The sequence below is a fragment of the Camelus bactrianus genome, chromosome 6 (genome assembly GCF_048773025.1).
Source record: "Camelus bactrianus isolate YW-2024 breed Bactrian camel chromosome 6, ASM4877302v1, whole genome shotgun sequence".
Taxonomy (NCBI): domain Eukaryota; kingdom Metazoa; phylum Chordata; class Mammalia; order Artiodactyla; family Camelidae; genus Camelus; species Camelus bactrianus.
The window spans coordinates 77,856,039-77,882,244 of record NC_133544.1 but is presented as its reverse complement, the minus strand read 5'-3'; the positions used below and the strand labels follow the sequence as shown (position 1 = coordinate 77,882,244).

Below are 26,206 nucleotides of genomic sequence, written 5' to 3'. Positions count from 1 at the left end.
TATTTGGGAGTTGGGGGGAGAGCAGGGGGAACAGCAGACTCAAGTTCACTAGCAAGAAAGAAAGAGACGAACTGAAGAAGGCCCAGATTGTTAATGTCTGAAGGAGAGCACAGAAGTAGAGCACGAGGAATAGTGCTCACAACTCCAGTGACACTGGAATGGCCCTGGCTGTAGGAATGTGCCCAGTGTAGGTTCCATGGGTATATTTGGATTCTGCCCCCAATTTAGTTATGTGGATAGTTCTACAGGATTTAATCAAAGTGAAGTACCCTAGAAAAATGCAGGTCAAATTCATAAAAAGAGTAACTATTCTTGTTCAGACTGATTATTCATGAAGTGGAGACTAAACCTAATTTTAAATGTTTTTAATTTGCCATTCCCTTTTATCCGAGGGAAAAAAATACTGTAAGTCAAAGTTAAGCCCTTAGTTTCACTTTATCTTTTCAAAAATAATCTGATATTCCAAACAGCCATTGAATCTGTCAAATACAGCCATTGCATTCCTCCTGAGTGGTCATTCAGATGGCTTTCTAACAACAGGGTCGTCAGAGCTTTCTCCCCTCGTATAAAGATTTATATAAGTCATAGCTTTAGAAATTATAAATCAGCTACTTTTCTCTCTCTAGAATATCAGTCCTAAGAACAATGTGAGTTTACACCATTTCCTTTTTAATAGAGTTAAAATTCTATTTTCTTTCGTGGGATACAATTTCAGGTCTTTTGTTAAGAGGGCTTCAGCTTGCTTTACTTCTTCAGAATAAATTGAGATCTCTTTAATAATGCTCTAAATTTCTCTTTCTGCCCTTCCCACATCTGGGAAACTCTTTGTGCCCTCTTCTCTCACCTTTCTTTCCCCTCTTTACTGTCTCCCTTTTCTTTCTCCTCTCACATAGAAAAGGAAAGTGACACTTCAGTCTGACTTCAAGAGCTTTAAATTGCCCCCCTTCTCAAAAATCTTCCTGGGGGCTCCCATTTTGTCTGAAATCACTACATGCCTAATTTCTTTAGATTTAGGCACCAAATATCCCAGATAAAATCTAAACCTTATATCTCTAAAGACAGCAGCCATTTAGCACAGTGTTGCTGATAAATTCCATGGCACAAGTAAGGTTTGGTGGGGAGAAGGACTAAGGGAGCAGGGCATGGCTCCTTCTCAGGAAGTCGCTCAGTCTCTAGTGGTCAGGGACCCTGAGCAGCCAAGGGGAAGAGGATAGGGAGATGAGTTTTCTTGTGGAAAGAAGGATGAGCTGAAAGTAAAGGGAGCCTTTCACCTTTATTAGCGTCTTTCATGAGAGCAGTATTCCTAGAATCCCCAGAGTAGGTGATCGTTTAATTAAAAAATTGTTGAATGAATGAATATGAAAGGAGTTGTTCCAATCTTTTTCTTTTTTTTTCCCTTACCTTAAAACCTGGGCAAGGGTACACTGCATTAGATATATGACAACTAATTATTCTTCTTAGCAAGTAATTTTATTCCATAAAGAATACTATTCATTCCAAACTGTATTCCAGAGAAGCAGGAAAAGAAAGTGCATCAACATATTTTAGAGCAAGTTACGGAAGAAGAAATCTACTAAGCTTATAAATGATTTGCTCTAAAAGTGCTGCCTCATGCTTCTAGCAGACTTGGGAACCCTTGCTATATTCCTTAAATAATGAAAAGTTCAGCCACTTCTGCTGCTTCTGTATTTAAATTTAATTGAGTTACTTTTATATGCTTAAGTGCCTTCAGGAACCTCAGGCAAAGTTTTGAAGAGGAAGGGATAAAATGCTGAATGTTATAAATCTCTTCTCTCTCTTTAAAGAATATAAAAAATACCCATGTGCACTAAAGGCTGGTATCACAGTATTAGTAACTACAGCAAGCATCAGTGATTTTTTTTTTAACAGCTGTGGTGGAAGCATTCATACTAAGGTGAAACCATCTTAGTATTTAGTTTGACATATTTAACCAAGTGTGAATTGACCCTAATTGTAAACAAGATACCACATATTGCCTAACTTTCAGAATTAATTCTTCAGTTCTTTGTTCTCAGTCAGAAAACATTTGTGAAATACATTTGTGTATTTTGTGTATTGGGAACAAGGGACAGTTGTGTAAGTAAGATGGACGGTTTGGAACAGACTTCATCACAGGACACTTTTACATTTGCTGTGTTCTTAAGGAGCGGGAAATCACCAGAAGGAGTAAGGGAGGACACTTGCCTGCACCCTTAACCTTACCTTTGCAAGTTGCTCGTGAATCTCCAGCAGGCTGGGTCGGTTGACCTTGGGCCCACTAATGCTGCCGGTATTGCGGTAATACTCGATCTTGGGGACAGCATCCACGGTGTTGTGGCCAAAGGTTTGTAGGTAGTACGTGTTTGTGTGAGAATCATAAGCATGAAAACTGGCATCTGTCTTAGCGGTTTCTCCATTTTGGAGGAAACTGTCATAGCACTGCTGATTCCCAGGCCGAAAGCTGATTCTGAATCTGTTCTGGGCTTCATCCCCAAAAGAGGTTTCCTCATAATGCGGTGGATCGGTGTTGTCATTCACGGCTGCACTGCTCTCATGGCTCTCACTTATGACATTAACTTGAAAGCGATTGGTATTACTGGGCATGGAATCCAGAAATACATTGGAAGAGTTGTTCAGTGACATCTTCCAAAATGGGTTTTTTTTTTAGTGGGGGCTAAGCTGTCTACTTTATGGTTGTTAAAAAAAAAACAAACTATGTATTTCCTCCTCAAAACAAAGACTAATGTGTTTACATTAGGGAGCTCCTGGCTTTTGTTCTAGAAGAACTCAATAAAAAGATTCTCGATGTATTGTCTCCTACACAGTCTTCACAATGGTCTTCAAAGCTGTCATTAAAACAGAAAATTAAATTTGTTCCAAGTAATATAAATAGATTTAAGTAGGGTTGGGGGTATGAGGAAACAGTTTTCTTTCATAAGACGTACAATTTAAAATTCATTTCATTAAAAGTTACCTGTCTAGGAAACTTAGTTACCTGAGCAATTAGGTCCCATAATAAATAACTGGGGACCTGCTTCAGCAAACAGAATTTCCAATGGAGTCATTAAAATGTTACCTGTGTTTGTAGTATTTACTTGTACTCAGTGCAGTCGGATTCAATATGACTTTAGAAAGGATATAACACTACCAGTCGAATACAGTAAGAGCTGATGAGAATGCTCTCAGCCTGAAACACAGTTCATTGACAATACTAAATGTTGAAACTGCAGAGTATTTTGTGATTGATATTAATACATACTGTATAATGAATACATTTAAAAATATTTTTTAAAAGTCTAAAAAATACATTCTTGTCAGTTCATAAAAATATATCCTGTCAAAAAGATGTCTTTGTGAATTCCTGGATCTTTTACTAGTCTTCAAAACATTTCATTTGTTCATACATTGTTTAACAAATGCTATTATGGAAACTTAAAAAACAATAGGAATATTCAGAGTAAGGGAAATAAATCTGTGTCCTTAATAAAGTTTTATGCTATGTTTATGTAGAATAATCATGCTCTACTGATTCCCTTTAATGAAATACTCTCAATCTTCATTGAGAGATTTACATTTGACTGTGAGATAGACTACATAATCATTTTCACAACCCACAGTATAAGCCCATCTTAAAACATTCTTTCATTAGAATAATTTATCTTCATTGATTCCTTAAAATTTGGCTTTTCAAAGAAAGTTCTAGAAAGATAGATAAATACAAACAAAAACTTCTCTCCCTCCTGCAGATATTAAAGCTATTCCTTTGAATTAAAAAATCACCTTCAACTCTCAAATAATCTTTCTTGGGGGAATTGTAAGTGAAGCTATTACCTCCTTAGTTTTTATAGAACATCTAACTTCTCTTCATAGCCCTAGCTTTTACTCCACTCCTTAGAATCTACTTTGTGACATAATACTAAGAATGATTTTTACCCTGCCCAGAGATGTGTAACTTACCACCCAGGAGCCTTCTTCCCAGGAAGCATGACCTGCTTCAGCACCACTCAGGCATATATGCAGCACTTAGCTTTCAGCCCCAAACCTTAGGCTTCTTCTCATTGGTTAGAACCTTCCTTGAAAGAGATGACTGAGCAATGATTGGCCTGGAATAATACTGTAGGCCACGCCCAGTCATTAGCACATCATCAACTAGTAACTAGGAGTAAACCATTAACCCTTTTAGACAGGAAGTCGAAGTTTCTTGAATTCATTAGGGGAGTTGGATTGCTCAACAGCCATCATCCAACAAAATATGAGCGGTGCTTCAGTTGTTTGAGGCTAAATAAACTGAATCCTGCCATCACATTTCACGTGATTCCTAGTGACCTCCTATCGCTTCGTGTGTGCAGCAAAATAGAAATTTTCTCCGGAGAAAATTTCTAGACTCTATCATTAGAAATGGTATTTGAGATTTTTCACCTTGCTTACAGTAGATACGATATGGATTCTTCTCTGCATGGCAAGTGAGCAGATTGAGAGTAGGATCAATGATTTACTAAAAATATTTCTACTTCATGGGAAAACTGTTTCAAGCAGGAATCAAACTATGGGGTAAGTTTCCCAGTGGCACTGCTCAACGACCTTTTCCCCTCCACCTGGCAAAACATTTTTATCAAACCTGGTTTTTGAGTTTTGTTGAGGGAAAGGTTTTGCTCACATCTGTGAGGTGGTGATTAAGACAGCACGAACAGTTCCTCTGAGCAGGATCTGTCGTTGGTTTTCAGTTGGGATGATTGCATGAATCCACCTCGTGTCTGACCAGAAACTATTCAAGTGATTTCCAGTTGCCTGAGCCGCCCAGTTGTGGTGTAATATAGAGCTTAGGAGCAAGTCTCTGGAGTCAGTGTGCTTGATTCACATCCCGGCTCTGCCACATCCTATCTATGTGAACTCTGGCAAGTTACTCAGTCTCTTTGTGTCTGAACTTTCTCATCTGTAAAATGCAGTTGTGAATAATACTCTGTTGTAGACTTATTGCGAGAGTTAAATGAGTTAGTTTGTGTATGGGGTTAATGTATTAATTTTAGAAAGCACCATTCTGAACTTAGTGCTTGCTTTTTACTATTTTGACAATATTTACAATTTACTGGTGATTTTTACATGGTCATATCCAGGTTTCTCGGGTGAATAATTAGAGATTGGGATAGGTATAATGCCTTTAATATTTTAATAATAGGGGAAAAGGTAGGTTGGTGAGCAGATACCAGATTGTGGAAAGGGGTCTGGAGGTACCTAAGTAAAATCCCTTAGAGGCTCTTAGTCAGGTAAACATCATGCTGATCAGTCAGGCTAATTTTATGAGTCTTTTTCAGAAATTGAGACAGTATTACAAGTATATGCCTTTAACTCATTTTGCTCTTAAAGGCCACTGGTACAAGGCATTTATCTGTTCAACAAAGGATACTGACTTCCCATATAACAGGCATATGGGGTAGCTGCATTTCAGACTTACTTGGGTGAGGCTGGTTATTTAGATCAACTAAGATGAGGCTGGGACGCAGTCCTGTTTACCGGCCTTGGACAGGAACTGTGAACCTACTTGTAGTTATTTCTGCTACCTCGAGCCTCCCTTCAGCTATTCTCTCAAGGCCGGCCCTCTTCCAGGAGCACCTCCCCCCCCCCCATGTATTCCTCAACCCTTTTCCTCTGCCAAAGACTATAAATGCCTCTGACAGCCGTCTATTTCCTTTTTCCTTGCTGACTGACTGCCTGACTACAGTGTAGTGTGAATTGATTTTGGTCTTAGTCTTACATCAACCAGACATTTTCGTTCTAAGCCTTGTATCTCTAACTGTGAAATAAAAGTGTTTGTTCTCTATTAAGGAAGGGGATTCAGACATCCTGGAGCAGACGGGAGGTGGTTTGGGGAATACGGATGAAATTACACTGTCCATAAACCCAGCCTTGAAAGGCCTTTCGGACAGGAGGGTAAGGTAACGGGGGAGACTGTTAGGAGGTACTCTCCTCTGTCTTTTTTCTTGTCCATTTCATGAAATCTCCTTGTTCTCCATGCTGTAACTGTCCTTTATATCTTATATTGTTTCTAACTCTGCAAATACAGGTTCTAATCTCTCTTTCCTCTCCTCTTCCCCCCTCCGAAAAGTCTAAGACACACAATAAACCATGAATAAATGCCATGAATGGAGATATTTTTGGTTAAAACAACTTCTCTTTAGTAAGACTAGAAGTAATACTAAGGTGGAGTTGATGATGTCTGAAAAGCTTATTGGTGTTAGGCTTTAAGGAACAATGCTCATACGTCATGTAATTTTCTTGTCTTTGGTTTTTGGGTCTTTTTTCTTTTTGAAATAAAGATCTAGCTTTGTTAACAGAACAAGTCCAGTCACCGAAATGGAGGATCTTGTTGGGTGTCTTCCTTGGGAGACAAAAGGAACATCTGGTACTTGAGCATATATCTTAGCATGTACTTTAAAGCCTGGGTCACAAATGAGATGACTAGCATCCTGGACATCTACAAATTTCAGTGTGCCCAGCTGATTTGGCTTAATGAACTGCTCTTAGACCAAATTACTAACTGGCTATAAGGTGTCCCACACTGACACTCCTGTACCTACTGGGGTTCAAAGAGCCTCCTTGAGGTATGAGTTTGGTTCAGGAGAACCATAGCCAACATAGGTGTGTTCTAAATCTACTAGGATGTAAAAAGTGTCAGGGAATCTCCCTGAGACAGCTGGTTTTGGAATGCCATGGACCTGAGCAGTAACTGTATTTATAAGGTATGTAAAAGTGTTGAAGACAGTGTCTGGGAATACAGCATGGTATCTACAAACAATGACAATGACCCTGACAATAGATTGCCCCAAGTTTAATTTCTAATACAGCCACTCCCTAGCTGGGTGACCTTGGGAGATTACTTAATCTCTCTCAGTTTCAGTTCCTCATCTGTGAAACTGGGATAATAAAATGGAAATAGTAGTACTGAAATCAAAGGATTGCTAAGAGTATCAAATTGCATAATAAATGGAAAGCACCTAACTTAGTGCTAACTTTCAGTAGATAGTAGTCATTTTTTTTTTTTTTTGGTATGTTTGGCAGTTTTGTGTTCTCAAGTGACACGAATATTTTTGTATTTATTTATTTCCTGGTGTAATCTTCCATCTGGGAATCATGGAGAGTCAGAATTTTGTAGCTGGAAAAATTTTTAGAACTACATCATTTTATTTTTTTAAATTTGTCAAATGAGGAGAATGAATGCTGGTGAGGTTGAATAACTTACACTTAGCCATTGCTTCTTAAGGTTTGAGAATCTCTATAACAATTACCAACAAGGATAATAAATGATAGCAAGGTATGCTTAAACACTGTTTTCTGGTTTTCAAATTATTTTTACACTCATTTTATGTCTCTTGGTCCTCCCAACATTCCTGCAAGATATCTAAGATTGATTTCTTTATCCTTGTTTTGCAGATTTGGAACTTAAGGTCTTTTTATGTAACTTCTAGGTCAGAATGCTAGTTCTTGGCTAACATTCAAATCTCAGAGTTTAGACTCCTAAACTGAAAAACTTTTCATGACATCTTAAATCCTAATTCATCTCAGATCATTGGGTTTCCAGATGTATTTGTAGAGTTCATAGGGCACTAAAATTAGAAGGGACATTAAACATTCTCTGGTTAGCTTCCTTACTGAAATCCAAGAGATAAGATGACTTGGCCGAAGTTGATAGCTCTACTGGTGGCATCGTGGAGACTGGACTTCTTGTTTCTGGTAGAGCATGCTTTCCACTAGGTCATGATATAACTCCCTTGTTGATGCTATTTATAAAAAGGGGAGGAGGAGGGAGTCTCAGTATGATCCCAAGCTAGGGGATTCTACTGCAAGAGATTCTAGAAGGAGAACTAGACCGGCCAAACTGTGACATCTGAGGAACTTTATGGCCTGTGTCTACTAGTAGGGTTTGTGTGTTAGCTTTTTCATTTGTAAACATTGTTGATCTATGGTTATTATTAGGAAAATCATGTTATGTTTATTCTTTGGACTGAGGATCCCTTATCTTTGATACCTAATTCTCTAGAGCAAGGGGACCAGGATCAGAAATGTGGAGAGAATGTCTGGGTGCTGCACGGGGGCAGATGCAGGCAGCCTCTAACGTGGTTCATTGGCACGAAAAGGAAACAGAGATTCAAAGCAGATGATTGAGATAAGAATGAAGATAGTATACGTATGGCTGGAGCAATCCTTATGCTTTGTTCATTAGAAATCTTGATGTGAAGACAGAGGAAAGTAAGAAACCCCAACGATGGTTTATCATTTACAGGGCATGGTGGATAAATTAGCCACGCACATTTATTGAATTCAGTGAATGAAATGAGCCTCTTCCAGCACGCCGAAGGAAATTACAATTGGGTCCACCATGTGTTCCAGTGATATAACCCTAAACACTGAAAAGCTGGAGCACTCAGGCAAGTGCATATTCAAATGTCCCTTTATCAAACTCTTCAACTTCATCTTCCCATGTAGAGGAAGGCATGCTACTATATGGGTCTAACAGGATTTTGAAGCATCTGATAATAAGAAGTCCCAAGAAGATACACAAAATCCCAACAAAAGCAAAGCCAGTTTTTTGCTCTAGAGTCAATGAGAAAGCTGATACTTCGTTGACACTCATCTTAGCTGAAGAGTTGCCACAGTAGGTACTACTCATTATTCACTGTCACATCATTTTGTCTCTTCAGAATTCCTCCTGAGGTCACCTCTTGGCCTAGATACAAAATTGGAATCAGTTTAGTTTTATCCAAATATGGCATCAGGCAGGTAATTGTTTTATAAAATATGGCATTTTTCAAACTCTCTTGACTTAACTCACAAGATATTTGTAAACATCATCAGATATGGATCAGGATTAAATTGGTGTTGGAGATGCTACTTCTATTGTAGTAATTACAGAATTGCCTTTGTGGATACATAAAACTGTACCTATAGACACAAAATATAAAATCAAGTATGAAGGGGAATAGTTAAATCATTAAACCTAAAAACTTTTGATTCATTGTGAGATGGTTTGTTCACTGCTTCTTTTACCCAAATTGTCATCTAATTTTCATTTCATTTTTGCATATAACAATAAAACCATAAATGATTATTAAGTGTAAGCTGGTCAAGCTCTCTAAAGTCCATGTTTTAAGGTCTATCTCCAGTGCCATTTTGTCTGATACAAATTCTGATCCTTTTAAACAGATGTAGTATCTTCTTTCTTCTTCATCCTCTTAGCTTTTAGACTTATGTTCTTGTGTTTTCTTTTCTACTACCACTTCATACACTAAATGTTAATTTCTTAAACAGAGAAATTGTGTTTTAAACATTATGTTTAGAAAAGCAGTACCTAACATAGTAGCCTGCAAGTAACAAGCAGCAGTAGCTCTGGACCATTAACCATCTCCCCACCATCTTCATTAGCTTTCACATACTACGAAGACATAAAATCCAAGTTAAGCAGCATGTTTTCTATGAAATTCACCTGCAAGCAAGCTCCTCAGACTCCTTCCCAACCAGATTCCCGCTCTCTCTAAGCTCCTACTATATTGAGATTCTAAAACTACAGCAAAAGTGTTCAGAAAGTGTGTGCTGAATTGAAGCAAAGTAGATTTTTTTCCATTTGATGTCTTGATGTTAATTAAATTAATTAATTAAAAAGTAAGGTTCGATAATTAAATCAAATGGTTGCTAATGCACAGCCGCCCTTCTTGAGAGGACTGTCACCAAACAGCTTGTCATCCAATAACTGAGACTGACAGGCTGCTGGTGTCCTTGTCTTAGTTGTTGCTTCTCTCGATAGTTTTAAGTTATGTTTATTAAAATGACTGACCCTTCAGGGTTTTTTGGATTCAGTTTTCCGAAAACAACTGAGACAGGACAAGGAATGGGAGGTAAGGAGTGGAGAAAGGGAGTAATTATAAGGACAAGCCTTGTAGCTTTCAAAATTGTTCACCAACTAACACACCAGTTAATATCAAACAGTATTGTATTTTATAATGATTTGATTTACAAAACAGCTCTCTCTTCAAACCTTAAGTGTCATAAATATTCAATACATTCTGGGATATGTTGGTTATTTCACTTTTTTGTTTAATAAAAGGAAAAGAAATGTTGTTCAACCCCATTTACTGTATTTCCTTACATCAAATCATTTTTCTGCCCTAAGTATGGTATAGCAAATATATTTTAATTTTTTTAAAAAAAATTTCAGATCACTTAAGTGCTTTTAGAGTGATTTTTCTGAAAATTGAGCTCTTATACTATTTATCCTATAGAAGGTAGGGGAGACTGGTCTGATTACTTCATGACCTTGGGCCTTAACTAGAACTTTTTTCCTGACCAAATCTCTAATTTTATTGCTTTGTCAATTGAAGGTCTTTTGTTGAGATTCATACACTCTCTGGTTCATTTATTTAATGAGTAGACAAACTAAAAAGCAGCATGTTTCTACAGAGATGCTGATCCAAACATTTGACTGATTCAGCCAAGTAACTTGCTTGAATTATTTTTTTCACTAAGTCCATGACCTTGCTAGGCTATACCATTTGAATATTTTCTGGGACATATGGGTAAGAAGAGGCAATAAACTTGGTTTACTGGTGGACACGGTAAACAGATTCCCAGCAGTGAATGACTTGTTGCCCCAGACAATCTTCAGCTGCTAGCTCCTTTCATGGATTGCCTCAATAGCAGAGAGCTGCCTCACCCAAGATCACCTCCCTTCCAACGGCAGACAGTTTTCCAGGACTGATTCATGTGAGAGTAAAAAGGCCTGGGCATCCTGACTCAAAGGGGAACAACTCTAAAGAACCATTCTAGCTCCAGAGTTTGCCATGGGGTAACCTGAGGCTGTTGTTGGTTCATCATAGCTCAAATTCTGCCCACTCTTGCTTAGTTCCCCCCTCCTCTGCAGGTGTTGAGCCCAAGGGCATGACTTAATATACATCCTGCACACTAAACTCTGTCTCAGAATCTGGTTTCTGGGGAACCCTATCTGCAAAACTTGATGTCACAAAAGGTAAAACATCTCCATAGTTTTAATGATCTGTACATTTTCCAAGCTAGCTTATTTTGCCATCGTGTAAAAAAAAATAGCCTAAACTGAGTATAGTTATGATATTAATTAAATTTATTTATGTGTTATTAAAAATCATAATGTAGCTACGTACATAGGGTCATAACCAATCATTAGAAGACTTAAGTCAGTTTGCACTTAGCTCGTGATTAATCCACTACACTCTGTTATTCTTATTAAAATCGACAACATAACACCATTTGCAGCAACATGGATGCTCCTGGAGAATGTCATTCTAAGCGAAGCAAGCCAGAAAGAGAAAGAAAAATACCATATGAGATCGCTCATATGTGGAATCTAAAAAACAAACAAACAAACAAAAACAAAGCGTAAATACAGGACAGAAATAGACTCATAGACAGAGAATACAGACTTGTGGCTGCCAGGGAGGTGGAGGGTGGGAAGGGATAGACTGGGACTTCAAAATTGTAGAATAGATAAACAAGATTATACTGTATAGCACAGGGAAATATACACAAAACGTTATGGTAGCTCACAGAGAAAAAAATGTGACAATGAGTGTGTATATGTCCATGTATGACTGAAAAATTGTGCTGAACACTGGAATTTGACACAACATTGTAAAATGATTATAAATCAATAAAAAATGTTAAAAAAAAGAAAAGAAACCCCACCAACTGACCAAATAAACAAGCAAAAAGAGACGTTTTCTACCTGTAGCAATAAAACACTCATTTTTTACTATTAAATTAAAACTTATCTTACTAGTTAGAGATACTAAATCCCTTAAACTTTGTATTACAACTTGTCTGACATATACCAGATAATGTTTTGTTCTTAGAGTCTTAGACAATCTTGGAATTGAGTTACCTATTTTAATGGAAAAATAACTATTTCTCAAGTAGTTACCACAGTTCCTGACATATTGTAGGTATTCAATAAACACTTGAATTGAATTAAACTAAATTTATTGATGAATATAATTTTTGATGAACAAAGTTCTAGTTTTAAAAAATCTAATTTTTAAAATCAGAATACATATTTAGTTAAAATGAAATGAACAAGAAAACTTTGATTTCAAAAATATCAGCCTTGAAGATAAATATTAAAATTCAGCAGCTCATTCAGAGTTCAGTATTTCTGATTTTTAAAATAAGTGATTAATATAACATTCACAGAAAGACTCACATGATTTGTAATATTCAAAGGTAGAGAAAGTAAATCTTTTCTAACAACCTGTGAGTTTCCTTTTGTTGTCGAAGGAAAGGTGTGTAGGCATCACATAATTTTGGCATTAACCACCAGGAAGTACAGAGTTAAATTTTGTATTCAGTCATAATGACTTTGGATAGCTTAAAACTTCTGTTATAATTATCCCTTCTTCTGTCCCTGCCCTCTTCATTGCTTGGCTACTCCAGTTACCTTTAGCTAACAAGGGTAAGATACTTCAAAGTTACTTAGCTAAGAAACTTCAAAGGCTTTTGGAATCAGGTAGGAATACAAACAATGAATGGATATACAGAGCCATTGTTAGTAAATGAATAAAGTCACCATTTTTTATACTATCTTGGAAAAACAGATGAATGGTTATCTTGTGGCTTTAAACATAGTTTACAAGCCCTCTTTGGCTCTCTGTTTTAGGTACCAATATAAATAAAATGCAGGACAAAAACTGGAAGCTGAATGAGACTAAGATATTACATAGTAATGAATATAGCAGTTATATTTTAATTACTCTTTGAACAACTATTTATATTGAATATCTGCTCTGTGTCACCAAGTCTGCTTGGTGCTAGAGTATAATGATGAACTACATAACAATGTGCACCTGCCATAATGAGTGTTACAATCTGTTGGAGGAGACAGACTCAATTATTTTAAAAATATCTATCTGTCTGTCTATATTATATCAGTTAGTCATAAATGCTATTAAACAAAGCAGGCAAGTTAAGAGGAAAGAGAATGATGGCGAATAAAAGGAGTTTTCTTCATTAATGAAATCAGCAAAGGCTTCCCGAGGGAGATGACATTTGACCTGAAGCCTGAATGATGTCAAGAAGGGAGCCATGAAAATACCTGGAGGAAGAACACTGCAGTTTGAGGAAAGAGTCATTGCAAAGGCTTTGAGGTGAGAGAATTTCATACACAATACATTCAGATAAAGAAATTGACCAATAACAGATCAAACTCCCTATTTGTGCAAGATGGCCTAATCATATCAGATGATAAAGAAAAGGCAGAAGTAATTCATCTATATTTGCCTTTTTAACTAATACAGAATGCTTTATAAAAATGACCCAAAAATCAAACAATAAAAGGAGACAAGAAAGTAGTAGAATAATGTTTAGCCACATTAGATTAATTAAAACTCCCAGAATAAGATGATTCATAACTCGCTTGTGCAAAAACCTCTTAAAACCTTGGAGAAGTACCTGACCATGAGAGTGCTGCCAGGTATGGACGTAGACAGACAAATGTCTCAATTTTCAGAAAGAGCAGTGGGAAATTGTGAAAATTATATATCAGTAACTTGGAATGAATCTTTGTTACAAGTCTGTGATTAATTATTTTAACAGATAATTTGTTAGCATTTAAGAAGTGACTAAAAGATGAGGTTAATAAGAAGTAACGTCAAATTCACTTCCTTTTTTGAAAGTTTGCTACTAACATGGAATATCAGGGAAATAGCATGGCAATGCATTTAACAGTCTCCCATGATATCTTTTTTGGGGAAGGTAGTGAAATATACCTGGGTAATATTTTTATGTAGATTCATAGTTCACTGTGGTGTCCTAATAAATATTGTGTTCTGTAATCATAGAGACAGCTCTCCAACATAGCATCTTTCAAAAGTCTGTATCTACATCCTCTTCAGTGTTTCTGAACAGTAACTAAGTTGAAGACACTGAAGTGATGATTATTAAATTTAACACAAAGCTGGGCTGAAAAATGTAAGTTAGCTCACAGAATTAAGAATTAAGATAATTCTGATGACTGGAATTCTGGATTGAAACCAGAATATGAAATTTAATAGAAACACTTCTAAAATCCTGTATTTAAATGGGACAGAGGGAGGTGCATCAGACTTAGATTGGGGACACCTGACCTGGAAGTTCACGTGAACAGATGTTTTATTAACATCTTAAAAGGAAGAACTTAGACTTTCATATTCATCTTAAAATTCTATCTTCCCCCAAAGGTGAAAACAAAATTACAAGCCAGGGAGAACACCTGAAAAGGTAGTATTCAAATGTTGAAAATAAGGTCTGGCCATTGCTGCAGACATTGTGCCCACACAAGCAAATGAGTAAAGTCAAGCAATTGCCTAACAACATGTTCAGAAAATGGAGGCTCTTGGAAATTTAAGCAATTTAAGCCATATATGTAGCAGTTAAAAGTATTTTCAGGCCTAAATTTTTCAAATATTTGCCCAAACTTTCCATTTTACTTGCTCTGTGAAATGAATGACTTGTCTCATTCCAACACCGAGTCTAATGTTTTTGAGAATAAAATGCTACTTAAGTATGCTAAGCTTTGTACCTTTCAATTAATATAGAGTATAATATGATATGAAAGTAAAAACAAAATACTGTTAAGAATCAATAGAATTCTTCAGATATGACACTGATTTCTTCATAATTAATAAGGTTTCTAAAAATTAACAACTGTAGATAAAAGATATATTTTCACTTTCTTTAATCCCTGGAAGAGAAGCTAAAAAAAAAAAAAATCAGCAGGTTCTCCAAAAAAAACATTTTAATGCCTACCTCAGAGGAAAAACATCATCTTAATATCCTGTTTATAAGGAAATAGATAAGGAAGGAAGTATGAGAGAAATTTAGACCATAAAGTTACAAAACTATGAATAAATAAACCCTTATGAGAAAAAAGTTAAGAAAAAAATTAATTTTCAAAAAAAGAGTAAAATGTAAAATTGTGTGGCAAAAGTTATTTTAAGTATGCTCAGCCACAAATGGGTAAAGTGAGTAAAATGATCAACATCGTACAGTTTAAATATCAGGGTTTATGTGTTTTATGACTAAAGTATTTAAGTGTATTTCTGTAGTACTACTGCAAATGATAAAATATTTCCTCAAGCTGTAGTCACTGGAATTTGTGTTTAGGTATTTTAGAAATGAGAAAATAAGTTGAAAGCACATCATTCTCTTCATGGCAATTGTCAGAAGCTGAGAATTCTAAGTGCTGATGAGTCATAGGACCAGGCCAAGGGTATCCCTGTAGATACCAGTAGGCCCAAATCTCACTGAGGTGCTTTGTAGTTAGTAACCAATAAGTAAATAAACAAGGTCTTGCTATGACCAGTCATCCAAATCATACCATTGTGAAGAGTAGTGAAGCAAAATATAACAGAATTTTTGCTCCTGATCTGTATAAACTTTCATATACATGAAGGTTATGTGTGATGTTTTTTCTTCTGTGAGGTAAGTTTACTGATTGGAGACATAAAAATTTAATCTTCAGAAGCATATAGTTATTTAGTCAAGCAACAATATGCAATTGCAGAAACCAATATTGAAAAGTATATGCCCATTAAAAAAGAACCTCTTGCATTTGATTTTAATTAACAAGGTTTCCCCCTCCTGTTTATTTATCTATTAATAATATTCCAAACAATAAATCTAAAATAACAATTATTATAGTGTAATATGGTATTTTAGGTAAAAAGTACTTTGATACTGGTCATTGGATATAATAATCTCTAATGCTAATGATATGACCATTCATAATTTAATGAAATGAGACATATAGTAAAACCCAACCTTAAAAAATAATGAATTCTCCCATACACATATATACACACCCCACCAAATATCAAGCTAATTAAATCCTATTAAAAATAAAGAGGGAAAAGAAGCATTACTGAGGCCACATCTGTACAGAGCTAGCTAATCATTTGGAAAGGAATATGTTGGAATCAAAGGAAAACCTTAAATTACAAACCCAGTTGTCTTCATCATGATGAAGTGCATATATTTCCAGGCCTTCCTAGGTCTCTAAAACCTTGAGATATGCCAGAATCTACTTCCTACCCCAATCCCAACCTTTCAGATTTCAACTTTAAGAGAATTCCTTCTTAAGAGAATCTCTGGATAACTCCTCAAAGACTCTGACATTCATTTTTTTTCTTCTTTTTCTCAAAAGCACTGGAAACCTGATTTGAAAATTCTCAAAATGTCTCACTAGAGAAACCTAGACTGTGATTATCATTCTGCCTTATTTGTCTTCAGTTCTCTTTGAACATATTAAATTGAAGAAGTATAGAAACCTCCTACAAAACATTATTGAAGAAGCCTCAGCAAGCTGACTGCACACACACACACACACAACACATCCTCTTTTTTCTTTCCTCTTTCCTTTGTTCTTTTTGTCAGCAGCAGGAGCAGAAACATTAAGGCTCCTTTTCCTTTAGAATTTGAACCCACCAGACCTGCGGGCTCCTTCCCCTCTCCCCCCTCCTCACCTCCTTCCCTGCTCCCTAGTTTCAGAAATACAGGAAAAGGAGACTTGCTTCTTATCTGGACCTGCACTGAAATCCTGTCAGTAATGCGGCGGGTAAGGGGAGAAAGTTACTTTGCAAGCAGAGATGTCTCACCTTCCATGCTTGTTGCCATGGAGATGAAATCCAGCGAGTAGATTTAAGTGTTGGCAGGTTTGTCTGTGTTCGTTGATCGTTTCAGTAACAATGTAAAAGACGTGCCCTGGGAACCTGCGTGCAGTCACAGGACAGCGGTTAGCGCTTTCCTGGCCTACGTGTGTAAGTCTGTAACTGTAGGTGAGAGAAGACGTGGGCGCCCGCGAAATACGTGTGCGCGCTCAAGTATATTTGCAGGAAAATGTGCATGAATTTCTTCGATGTGGCAGTGTATAAATATTTGCGCGAGCGCGTGTGCGTATGTGAGGGCGTCTGACCGCGCGTTTACGTGAGACAGACAAGAGATGGAGAGTGAGAGGGGGGAGGGAATCGGCCACAGCAGCAACAGGCTCTATCTAGTCCTCAGCTCTGCCAAAGAGAAAAATAAAATAAAAATAAAAAAAAATATAAGGGCTCATTTTCACTCATATGACGTTCCGCAGGTTAGCAATCGGAGTTCATCACCAATATGGCTTTCTAAGGCAGTGGGGGGTTAATGTATTTATTGTTAAAAATCCTTGTTTTCCTTTCCTCTCTGCATCAGTAGCTGTGCCGCAGGCATTTTGCTGTGCTGGGTGACTGCAGTCTCAGTCGAAGAGTAGGCACTAAATTCTTTCGTCTTTCTTCTCATCCTACAAGGGAAAGACTCGAGCGAACGGTGTATTTGTTTAACTGGGGGCTGCATGCGTTATTTGGAGTTATTTTTTCCCCTCCCCTTCGCCTTTCCTACACAAACCCAAGAGGATCCCCTCCCCTTTTTAGGAGTAGGTGCATAGGCGCTGTCCGTAGTGCTGAAACATTGCGTAGTACGACTTAGCTCCCATAGAAGAGCTAGAAGACACCAAGCCAGGAACGCTCAGATAAAGCCCCTATGTAGTTGCGCAGCACGTTATCTAAACAGTGTTGAATATATAGAATCCAAACCTAAACCATACTGAAAGCAAAACAAAACATAAACAAAAACAAACAAAAAAGCTTCCTTCATCCTTACTTAGGGCTCTTCCCATTCTCCAAACTGAGTTATAATGTTCCAATTCTATTCATCTTTGTATACTGCGATCAAGAACCTACGACTTGCGAGCACTTGTAGATTCCTTAAAAACTTAGTTATTGACCTTATGAATTATTAAATGTTCAGCGGTTGGGGAAAGTGTAGATGCAGAACTGGGTCATCATTCACATAAAAAATGCTGAAAATATAAGTAAAGTGTGTTATAGTTCAATAACAAACTTTATGTTAATTTAGAGTATTTACTAAATTAGGAAATTTCATAGTCTTAAAAAATGAGCAATGTGTAACTGAGTTCGTACCAGACTATACTTTAAAAAAAGTTATCCTTTTTCATTTAAAACTATTAAACACCCTATAGTATAGGCCCACTAAGGAAGAGAGTTGGAGAAGTATCTCCTTCCAGTGACATGTTCATAGGTGTGGTTTTACTGACTTTTTTTTAAAGCTTGCTAAGGGCCACATCCTTTTTTGACATTATATGCTAGAACAGTGCTTCTTGAAATTTAATGTGCATGTGAATCCCCTGGGGATCTTGTTAGAATGAAGGTTCTCATTCAGTAAGTATGAGATTGGGTCTCAGATTCTGAATTTCTAACAACCTCCCAGATGATGCCAGAGGTTGCTAGCTTCAGGACTACACTTCAAGTAACAAAGTTCTAGAAATTCTGGCAATGCAGTCACTCATAGAGTATGGAAAAGGGGGTCATTTTATTCCATCTATTATTCTGTTTCCAGACTGTTCTAAGAATATTCTATTCAAATAAGTTCAAAGGTTAACCATTTTATTTGCACAATATTAACTGTTTGTGAATTTGATTGAATTTGACATTGTCTAGACACGTTCTACACTTAACTCCACTCTATATGTCCATACTCTATGATCTGCAATCACCCATTCTCTTTGCAAGCCAAGCTTAAGAAAACAACCAAGTTACATGATTCTACTACTGATGCATAAGCCCCACTCCAAGAATTTGTTATCATGATTGGAGACTTTGACTTGTCATTTTATGACTTTCAATATGGTTCCATAATAAATGCTCATGATACTGATTTAAAAATCTGGGCGTTACAGATCTAATTCTCACTAAGTTTAGAGAGTAGAATAGGGTCATTGTTTCACAGACTATTCGAGTGAAATTTGACCTGTCATGTCATTGACATAGTACATTTACACTTAGATTTTGAAGTTTCTTCTGGATGATTTTCTGGATTAAAAAAAAAAATCCACACCTGTATGTTGTACAGTGCTTTCAGTTAATGCTTTTGAATTGATGCCAAAGGAAAGTTTTGACTCTAAATTAGGTTCCTTGGTGTTAGTTGGTGCATGACCTTGACCTTTTTCAAGCTATATGAACAGCAATGATGTTCTGGAAAGTCTGCAAAGTGGCTCATTCAGGAAAGAGTAATGGATTAAAAATCAATTATGTTCCACTTCCTTTGCCATATGCTGGGATACAAGGGTATATGAGATTTGGTCTCTGCCCTTGATGAGATATTTTGCAAAACAACATAGCAATCTCTATGAAGTTCTATAGAAGCACAGAGGTTAATAATATATATTTTATTCTCCATTGCCAAAGAAGTGATGAAGAATAGCAAAAAATAGCAAAATAGAAAAAACCCAGAATACCTGTATTTCAGATCCATGCCAACGTTTGCTGCCCATCCTTATTAAAAAAATCTGTTGAAAGATAAGAAATATATAAATGCTTTTCTAAAGCACACATGATTCACTAGTATGTCTGGATTGTCTATGATTTGTTTTCACAGCAGTTCAAATTATTACAAAGGTAAATATGAGGGTGGCATTGTTTAGACCTCCCCTCAAAAGAATTGTCTTTACTATGCTTTGACGTTACACTTTCAGCTTATATACAAGTATTCTACATAGAGCAATCCTCAGCTTCCACAATGCACTGTATCTGCTATGGGGTTGTTGTTAAAGACTTGCCCAATACATCCTTTACTGTTCTTTATGTGACATCCCTCCAAAAACGTTTCTTTCAATAACAATTTCATGAATTGAACTCTTACACTCCTCCTCTTCACTTAAATCATCCCAAGGTAAGTGATGTGTTTGTTCTCTTCTTAAGAACTTAAGGCCTTTATATTTGTGTTCTTTCTTTATTGCCTTGATGACTGCAATTTTGTTTGCTCAGATATTGGTATATTATTTTCTTTTAATCTGTTTTAGTATGTGTCCTTATGTAAATATTCTCATGGAATCAGAAATGGAGTAAATAAATTTTAGAAAGTAAATAAATCAATTTATTTCTCTACTTTTTGGCCAAAAAATGTTGACTGCTAAGTGGATGTATATGGTTGTTTTACAGATTTGTTTTTAACAAGATACTAAAATATGGGAAAAAATGATGATCTAGTTAGCTGTGAAGATAAAAATCCAATTTATTATGACTAAATAATAAATGGTAAGATGGTAGAAGAAAATTTCAGTTTATATAACTACAGATCAGCTTTATTTCAAAACATATTGGTTCCCTGTTTCTCCTTCTATGCACTAAATAGTCCTCCTTATATGACGAGGATTTTTTCTTAAGTCAGAGAGCAGAAGTATTAATTATCTACCTTGTTAGAAGATGTGGTAACTATAGAAATTTAAAGAATATGACATCCCCACTCTAATGAATATATTCTAGAATGAGGATGTCACAAAGGACCTGGAAGTGAGAATTTCCTCCAACAAGCTAGGTTAGAATTCTTTTCAGAGGAAAATTTTGCTTGCTATGAATTCTTGCCACCCTGGTTCCGATCGACTTCTTGCTCTCAAGTTTTCTATAGTGGGATTGTCTCTTGAATTTATTAGGCTAACATGTTACCTTCAGCTTTTCATGAAAATCTACATCATGTCTGGCTTAAGTTTGTTTATTATTTCTGAGCTAAAATGTTTTCAAGTAGTTCAGCTTTTTCATTTGAAATGTTGCTATATACTCAAGTATTGGATGCTACAACTTTCAAACTAAAAAATATATTAAGACAAGTTTAAATTACTTTTGTTATAAACATTAAAAAATTGATCCAATGCTTATTTAGCTTTAGATATTGTTAAATTATTAGCTATGTTCAAAAGCCACCTGTTTGTTTTTTAAAACTGCATTCCTATTTTGAGTATCATTTTTAGGTACTCATGCCTTTTTTTTTTTTTTTCCTACATAAGTGGTTTTAATCTTTTTGGAGGATTAAGTATGATTTTGAAATTTTAATAAGAAATATATGCCCTCTCCCTAAAAATACAGATATACAGATAATTTCACTCAAAATTCAGGGCATTCATGGACCCTTAGAAGTCCATTTTTATAATCCCAAGGTAATCCAAGGAGCAGTTTAAAAATTTATGCTATACATGAATGATCCATTGTCTCAGTCTCAGTTTTGCAACCAAGTATTGACTTTCTTAAAGTCTTGTATTTTTTTTTTTTACCACCCTATTTCCTGTTTTCTTTCCTTGGAGTTCCTCCTTTAGGTCATTTTATCATGTGATCTCTAGAGAGTAGCCAATGGTGAATATGCTGAAATAGGATTAGAGAGTACTGTAATAAGATGATTAGGTTAGATTAGAAAATGAATGTGGGATTTTTGTCAACAGTGAAGAAATTACCTAAGTAAGTGGGCTCATAAGTGAATTGAGCATGATGACACTTCACTGATAATGATCTAATGCTAGTCTATTTGATGAGTCCCGTTGAAAATGAGATGTTATGTTTTGCTGGTAAACTTTTCTGCAAAGAAAAATGTACTAAATGTGTCAGTTCAGAGTGAACTATTTAAATGAAGTTTAATTTGTTTTTAATTTTACTGCCCATAAGCCTTAAATTGTTTCATTTAAAGTGTACTTCTAGTCCTTTACTACATTTACTGTTGAGTCTAATGAGTGTGATAGGGTACCTTGGGCACAATCTCCATGAGTGTAGGAGCCTTAACCACAGTATAACATTTAATTGGTTTAAGTTATTTTGCTGTGTTAAAGAAACAGAGAAACAGAATCAGTTTATTCTGCTACAGTGTATGCTTCTGTACTGTGAATCATATGTTAATATTGTAACTGGCAAATAGGGATGTCAATAGAATGTGAAAATCAATTGGCTTATACACGATTTTCCCCAATACATTAGTGTTTTGACTACAAGTAAAAGCGGCTTAACTCTAAGTCTACTTACAAAAGCTGAATGCAGTAAGCTGTGGAGGAAAGCAGTCCTATATACAATACCTATTCACTCCTTCTTCTTGGCTCAATTTGGCTGTATGCTCTGTCTTGAAAATGCATATTGAGTAGCTCCTGACCGTTATGCATTTGCCCTTGTTTCCATAATTCAACCTTTCCTTACAATTTTTCATCCTTTTTTATTAACTAAAACATTTTTGTGAAGTTCTAGATATATTGTAATGTATATTTTAAACTTGTATTTTTAACTGTGCTAGTACTTTTAATAGGTTTGTAAATATTTTTGTATTGTTCTTATGAAGTTGCATGGGTTTTACATTGGCTTTTCGCCAACATGATTTTTTTTCCCTAAATATTGCCAGTTATTTTTTTTTAATTGAAGAAACTTTATTTTTAGATTAGTTTTAGGATTATATAAAAATCAAGCAGAAAGTACAGAAAGTTTCCATATACCTCCTTCCCCTAACCCCCCAGTTTCATTTATTATTAATATCTTGCGTTAGTCTGGTACATTTATTACAACTGATAAACCAATATTGATACATTATTATTAACTAAGATCCATAGTTCACATTACAAATAACTCTCCGTGTTGTACAGTTCTTTTATGGGTCTTGCCAAATGCATGTCATCTATCTACCATTATAGTATCATAACAGAATAGTTTAACTTCTCTAAATATTCCCGTGCTCCACTTAACTCATTTCTCCCCTTCCCCCAACTCCCCTTGTTAACTCCTGGAAATGATTAATCTTTTTACTGTCTATATGCTTTTGTCTTTTCCAGAATGTATGTGTGAAGTCGTATAGACTCTGTTACATTTTTCAGACTGGCTTTCTTCATTTAACAATATGCATTTATGGTTCCTCCATGAAATTTCATGGCTTGATAGCTCATTTCCTTTTATCACTTAATAACATTCCACTGCACGGATATACCATGGTTTGTTTAGCCATTCACCTACCAAAGGACATCTTGGTTGCTTCCAATTTGGAGAAATTAAAAATAAAGGTGTTATAAACATTCATGTGCAGGTTTTTGTACAAACATAAGTTTTCAACTCATTTTGGTAAATAACTAAGACTAAGAGTGTGATTGCTGAATTGTATGGTAGAGTGTATTTCACTTTGTAAAAAACTACCATACTGTCTCTCAAAGTAGCTGTACCATTTTGCATTTCCACCAGCAATGAATGAGAGTTCCTGTTGCTTCACATTCCTCATCAGCATTTGGTGGTGTCAGTGTTTTGGATTTTAGCCATTCTAATAGCTAGGCAGTGGTATCTTACTGTCGTTTTCATTTTCAATTCTCTCATGACATAAGATATCGAGTGTCTTATGCTGATTTTCCATCTGTATGACTTCTTTGGTAAGGTGTCTGTTCAGATCTTTTCCCACTTTGTAATTGGGTGGTTTGTCTTCTTATCATTGAGTTTTACGGGTTCTTTGTATATTTTGGAAATATAGCCTTTATCAGATATGTGTTTTGCAAAGATTTTAGCCCAGTCTGAGCTTGTCTTTTTATTTTCTTAAATTGCCAGCTATTTTTAGGGAATGATTTTGTAGGACATGAGTTTTTGTTTTTAGGAATGCATGCATTGTTAAAGAAGAAACATTTGTATACTTGATATCAGATTCCTAAAACTAAGCTACCCAAACTAAGCTCACACCTCTCATAAACAAAACTAAACTGAATGAGTATTTAGTAAAATTGGAAAAGCCTACAAAGGGACCTTATCTCAATAGTACATAAAAGTTGGTATAAAATAAGTTGAAGCTAGGGGCTATTGTATATAACAATACTTGAAACCATGAAGATTTTAGGGAGAAAGTAAAACCTAATGTTTTGAGGGTTGATTAACTTTACTAATTCTTACATAGTATTCTATATAAACAGTAATTCTTATATGACTGTCCTAAGACTTTAGATAATGCTCAAAGCAATAAACAGTTGGGAAGAATAAGGTTTGATTTTTCAGAAAAGCTTTTGACATTTTGACGTATTTCCAGAAATATTAGGAGTCCAGATGCAAAAATCAAGGTTGATGTAAATGGACATTTATGCAAGTCTATATTTCCTCAATGACTTTGGGACCATCAGAACATCTATCCTGACAGTACTGCTATGTATCCTTAGTAATCTGGAGGATACGTTGGGGAACTTACAATTGAGATTTGTTAATGGTGTCAAAAGAACAACATAAATTACAAGTGTTTTTATATACTTAATCTTATTTAGAGGTGCAGGAATTCATAAGTCTAACAAATGGAATGGATGAATGAACAAATAAATATTGTCATTCTCTCTTTTGTTTTGGGGTACCTCAAAACATACCAAATAGCTTGGACACTGTGCCAGATATTACTTATTGATGCTCAGAATCATCTTCACCCTTCCCAGCTCTCCCTTGTATGAGACATTTCTCAGACGCTGTTACCAGCAGTATTCCAACCTAAATTCTGCTAATGAGAGGTGCTGGTATAAAATTTAAGGGGAGGAAGAGAAGGAGAAATTACTAATATAAACCACAGTAACCTTGTAGGTAACAGCAAATGGCAAATGAGATGTTATGCCGGCAGCTTCTGGGCATAAGGAAATTCTGAGACTTATCTGCTGCCAGATGAAACAAAGATCCTTGATGATGGTGCCCATGATTCTTGCCACTCCTAATTTTTCAAACCCTAGCGATTGCTCCTATACTTTACTCCATCAACCCTACTAATTATTGTGTAAACCTCTGTGTCTTCGTGCATTAAATTCTACATGAAATATCTACAGCTGGATCAAAAGCTTTCTTTTCCTGACCGACTACTGAATAAAGTAAGAAATGAAAATCATGGAAATAAACCTAATCATCTTTGTTTATATACATTTACAAGTTTATAGATATGTATATATATACACACGTTTTTAGCATGTTTAAATAGTTTGTGCTTTGAAGCATAGTAACATGAAGTTGCTTCAGCCTACCATTCTGCAATACATCATGAGAAAATACATAAAATATATCATATTTGTGTACTACTGAAAAACATTGTTTCCAACAAAGTAGGCTCGTAAGCAGCCATCAGGAATGGTGTAACCTTTGTCATAAAGGGTTGCAAAAGGGTAGAATTTTTGGATTCTGTTCAGCTTCATGAAACTTATGTAACAGAAATCCAGCACAATGCTTAAAAGGCAATGGGGGTTCTTTTTCTCCTCAAACAAGAAGTCTGAATATAGGCAGTCTACAAATGATTGAAGCAAATCAGTCATTACAACAAAAATTGATGACCATCAGGATTAAGTTCAACTGTGTATAATAGAAAGACTTCAAAGAGTGGTAAATTAATCAAGATAGAAATTTATTTCCTCCTATTGAAAACAAGTTTGGGGTAGGAATGTGAGGGTTGTTACTGTGACTTTATGGTGTCATCAGAGACCCTAATTCTATTTGCCTATTCTGCCATCCTCAGTACCTAGCTTCCAATCACAAGTTCACTTCATGGTCCATCATGGTTGCTATTGCTGGAGACAGACATCATTTCTCCATTCCAACCCAGCAGCAGCAGGAGGCAAGGGAAGACAACAGGGCCACTTTTCCAGTTCAGTCAGTTCCTTCTAAGAAACCTCCTATTCAGTCCTCACAACATTTCTACTCATATTGTAATAGCCACAACATAGTCATGTGGCCATGCACAGTGGCACATGAGGCTAGGAAATGTGGACTTCTAGCAATATACAGTGTCATCTTAAATAAATTTCTATTATCAAATAAGAAGAAGGATATGGATTGTGTTAGTCATTAGCTCTATCATCACCATTTGTAGGATTATCTTCAAATACGCAGGACAGTGTGTGGATTGAACCTTGTTATTCAACACTCTTAAGAAATGTATTTTTCTTTAAAAAAAATAAATAAAAATCATGTTTCTTTCATTCTAAAAAAATGTATTTTCCCTTCCAAATGTTATAATTGAAAATTGAGAATGATATTGCTAAAAAGGACAATTATTTAAGTTAAAGACTATTTGCTATAAATTAATCATTTTCATTAACACTCTTTGAGTTAGGATACCAAATTTGGAATAGTTAAAAATATTACCATACAATATCCATGGCTTTGGACAGAGAAAGCCCAATTCATGGACTTATTAAAGAGGAGGAAGTAAGTATTCCTATAGGAAGGGAAGTAGGGCAGAGTTCTTAGAAATTTGCTCTTCTGATCCTCCTTTTAATGGAGTTAGTGGGGGTGAGACGGAGGGAAAGGTAGGGTGATTTAAGAAATTAAGAAGTAGTTAAAAATTGAGACTCAAGTAAATATCTGGGAATTACAGGATTCTTTAT

General features: G+C 35.8%; 2 protein-coding genes across 4 annotated transcripts in view; both read right to left on the bottom strand.

Moving 5' to 3' along the window:
• SLC12A1 (solute carrier family 12 member 1) overlaps positions 1 to 4,106 on the bottom strand; it is a 78,435-nt gene extending 74,329 nt beyond the window's left edge. For all 3 annotated transcript variants that reach the window (XM_074366075.1, XM_074366074.1, XM_074366072.1), the window contains exons 1-2: positions 3,958 to 4,106; positions 2,224 to 2,846 (exon numbers count right to left, since the gene is read on the bottom strand). In XM_074366075.1, the coding sequence (XP_074222176.1) occupies positions 2,224 to 2,643 (420 nt within the window). In that variant the 5' untranslated portion in view covers positions 2,644 to 2,846; positions 3,958 to 4,106. The remainder of the gene's footprint in view (positions 1 to 2,223; positions 2,847 to 3,957) is intronic.
• Positions 4,107 to 7,372: 3,266 nt separating this feature from the next.
• CTXN2 (cortexin 2) lies at positions 7,373 to 19,604 on the bottom strand. The gene is made up of 2 exons (XM_010965275.2): positions 16,647 to 19,604; positions 7,373 to 8,722 (listed from the first exon to the last, which is right to left on the bottom strand). The coding sequence occupies exon 2, from the start codon at positions 8,663 to 8,665 to the stop codon at positions 8,420 to 8,422; it is 246 nt and encodes an 81-aa protein (XP_010963577.1). The 5' UTR covers positions 8,666 to 8,722; positions 16,647 to 19,604; the 3' UTR covers positions 7,373 to 8,419.
• Between the last annotated feature and the right edge of the window lie 6,602 nt (positions 19,605 to 26,206).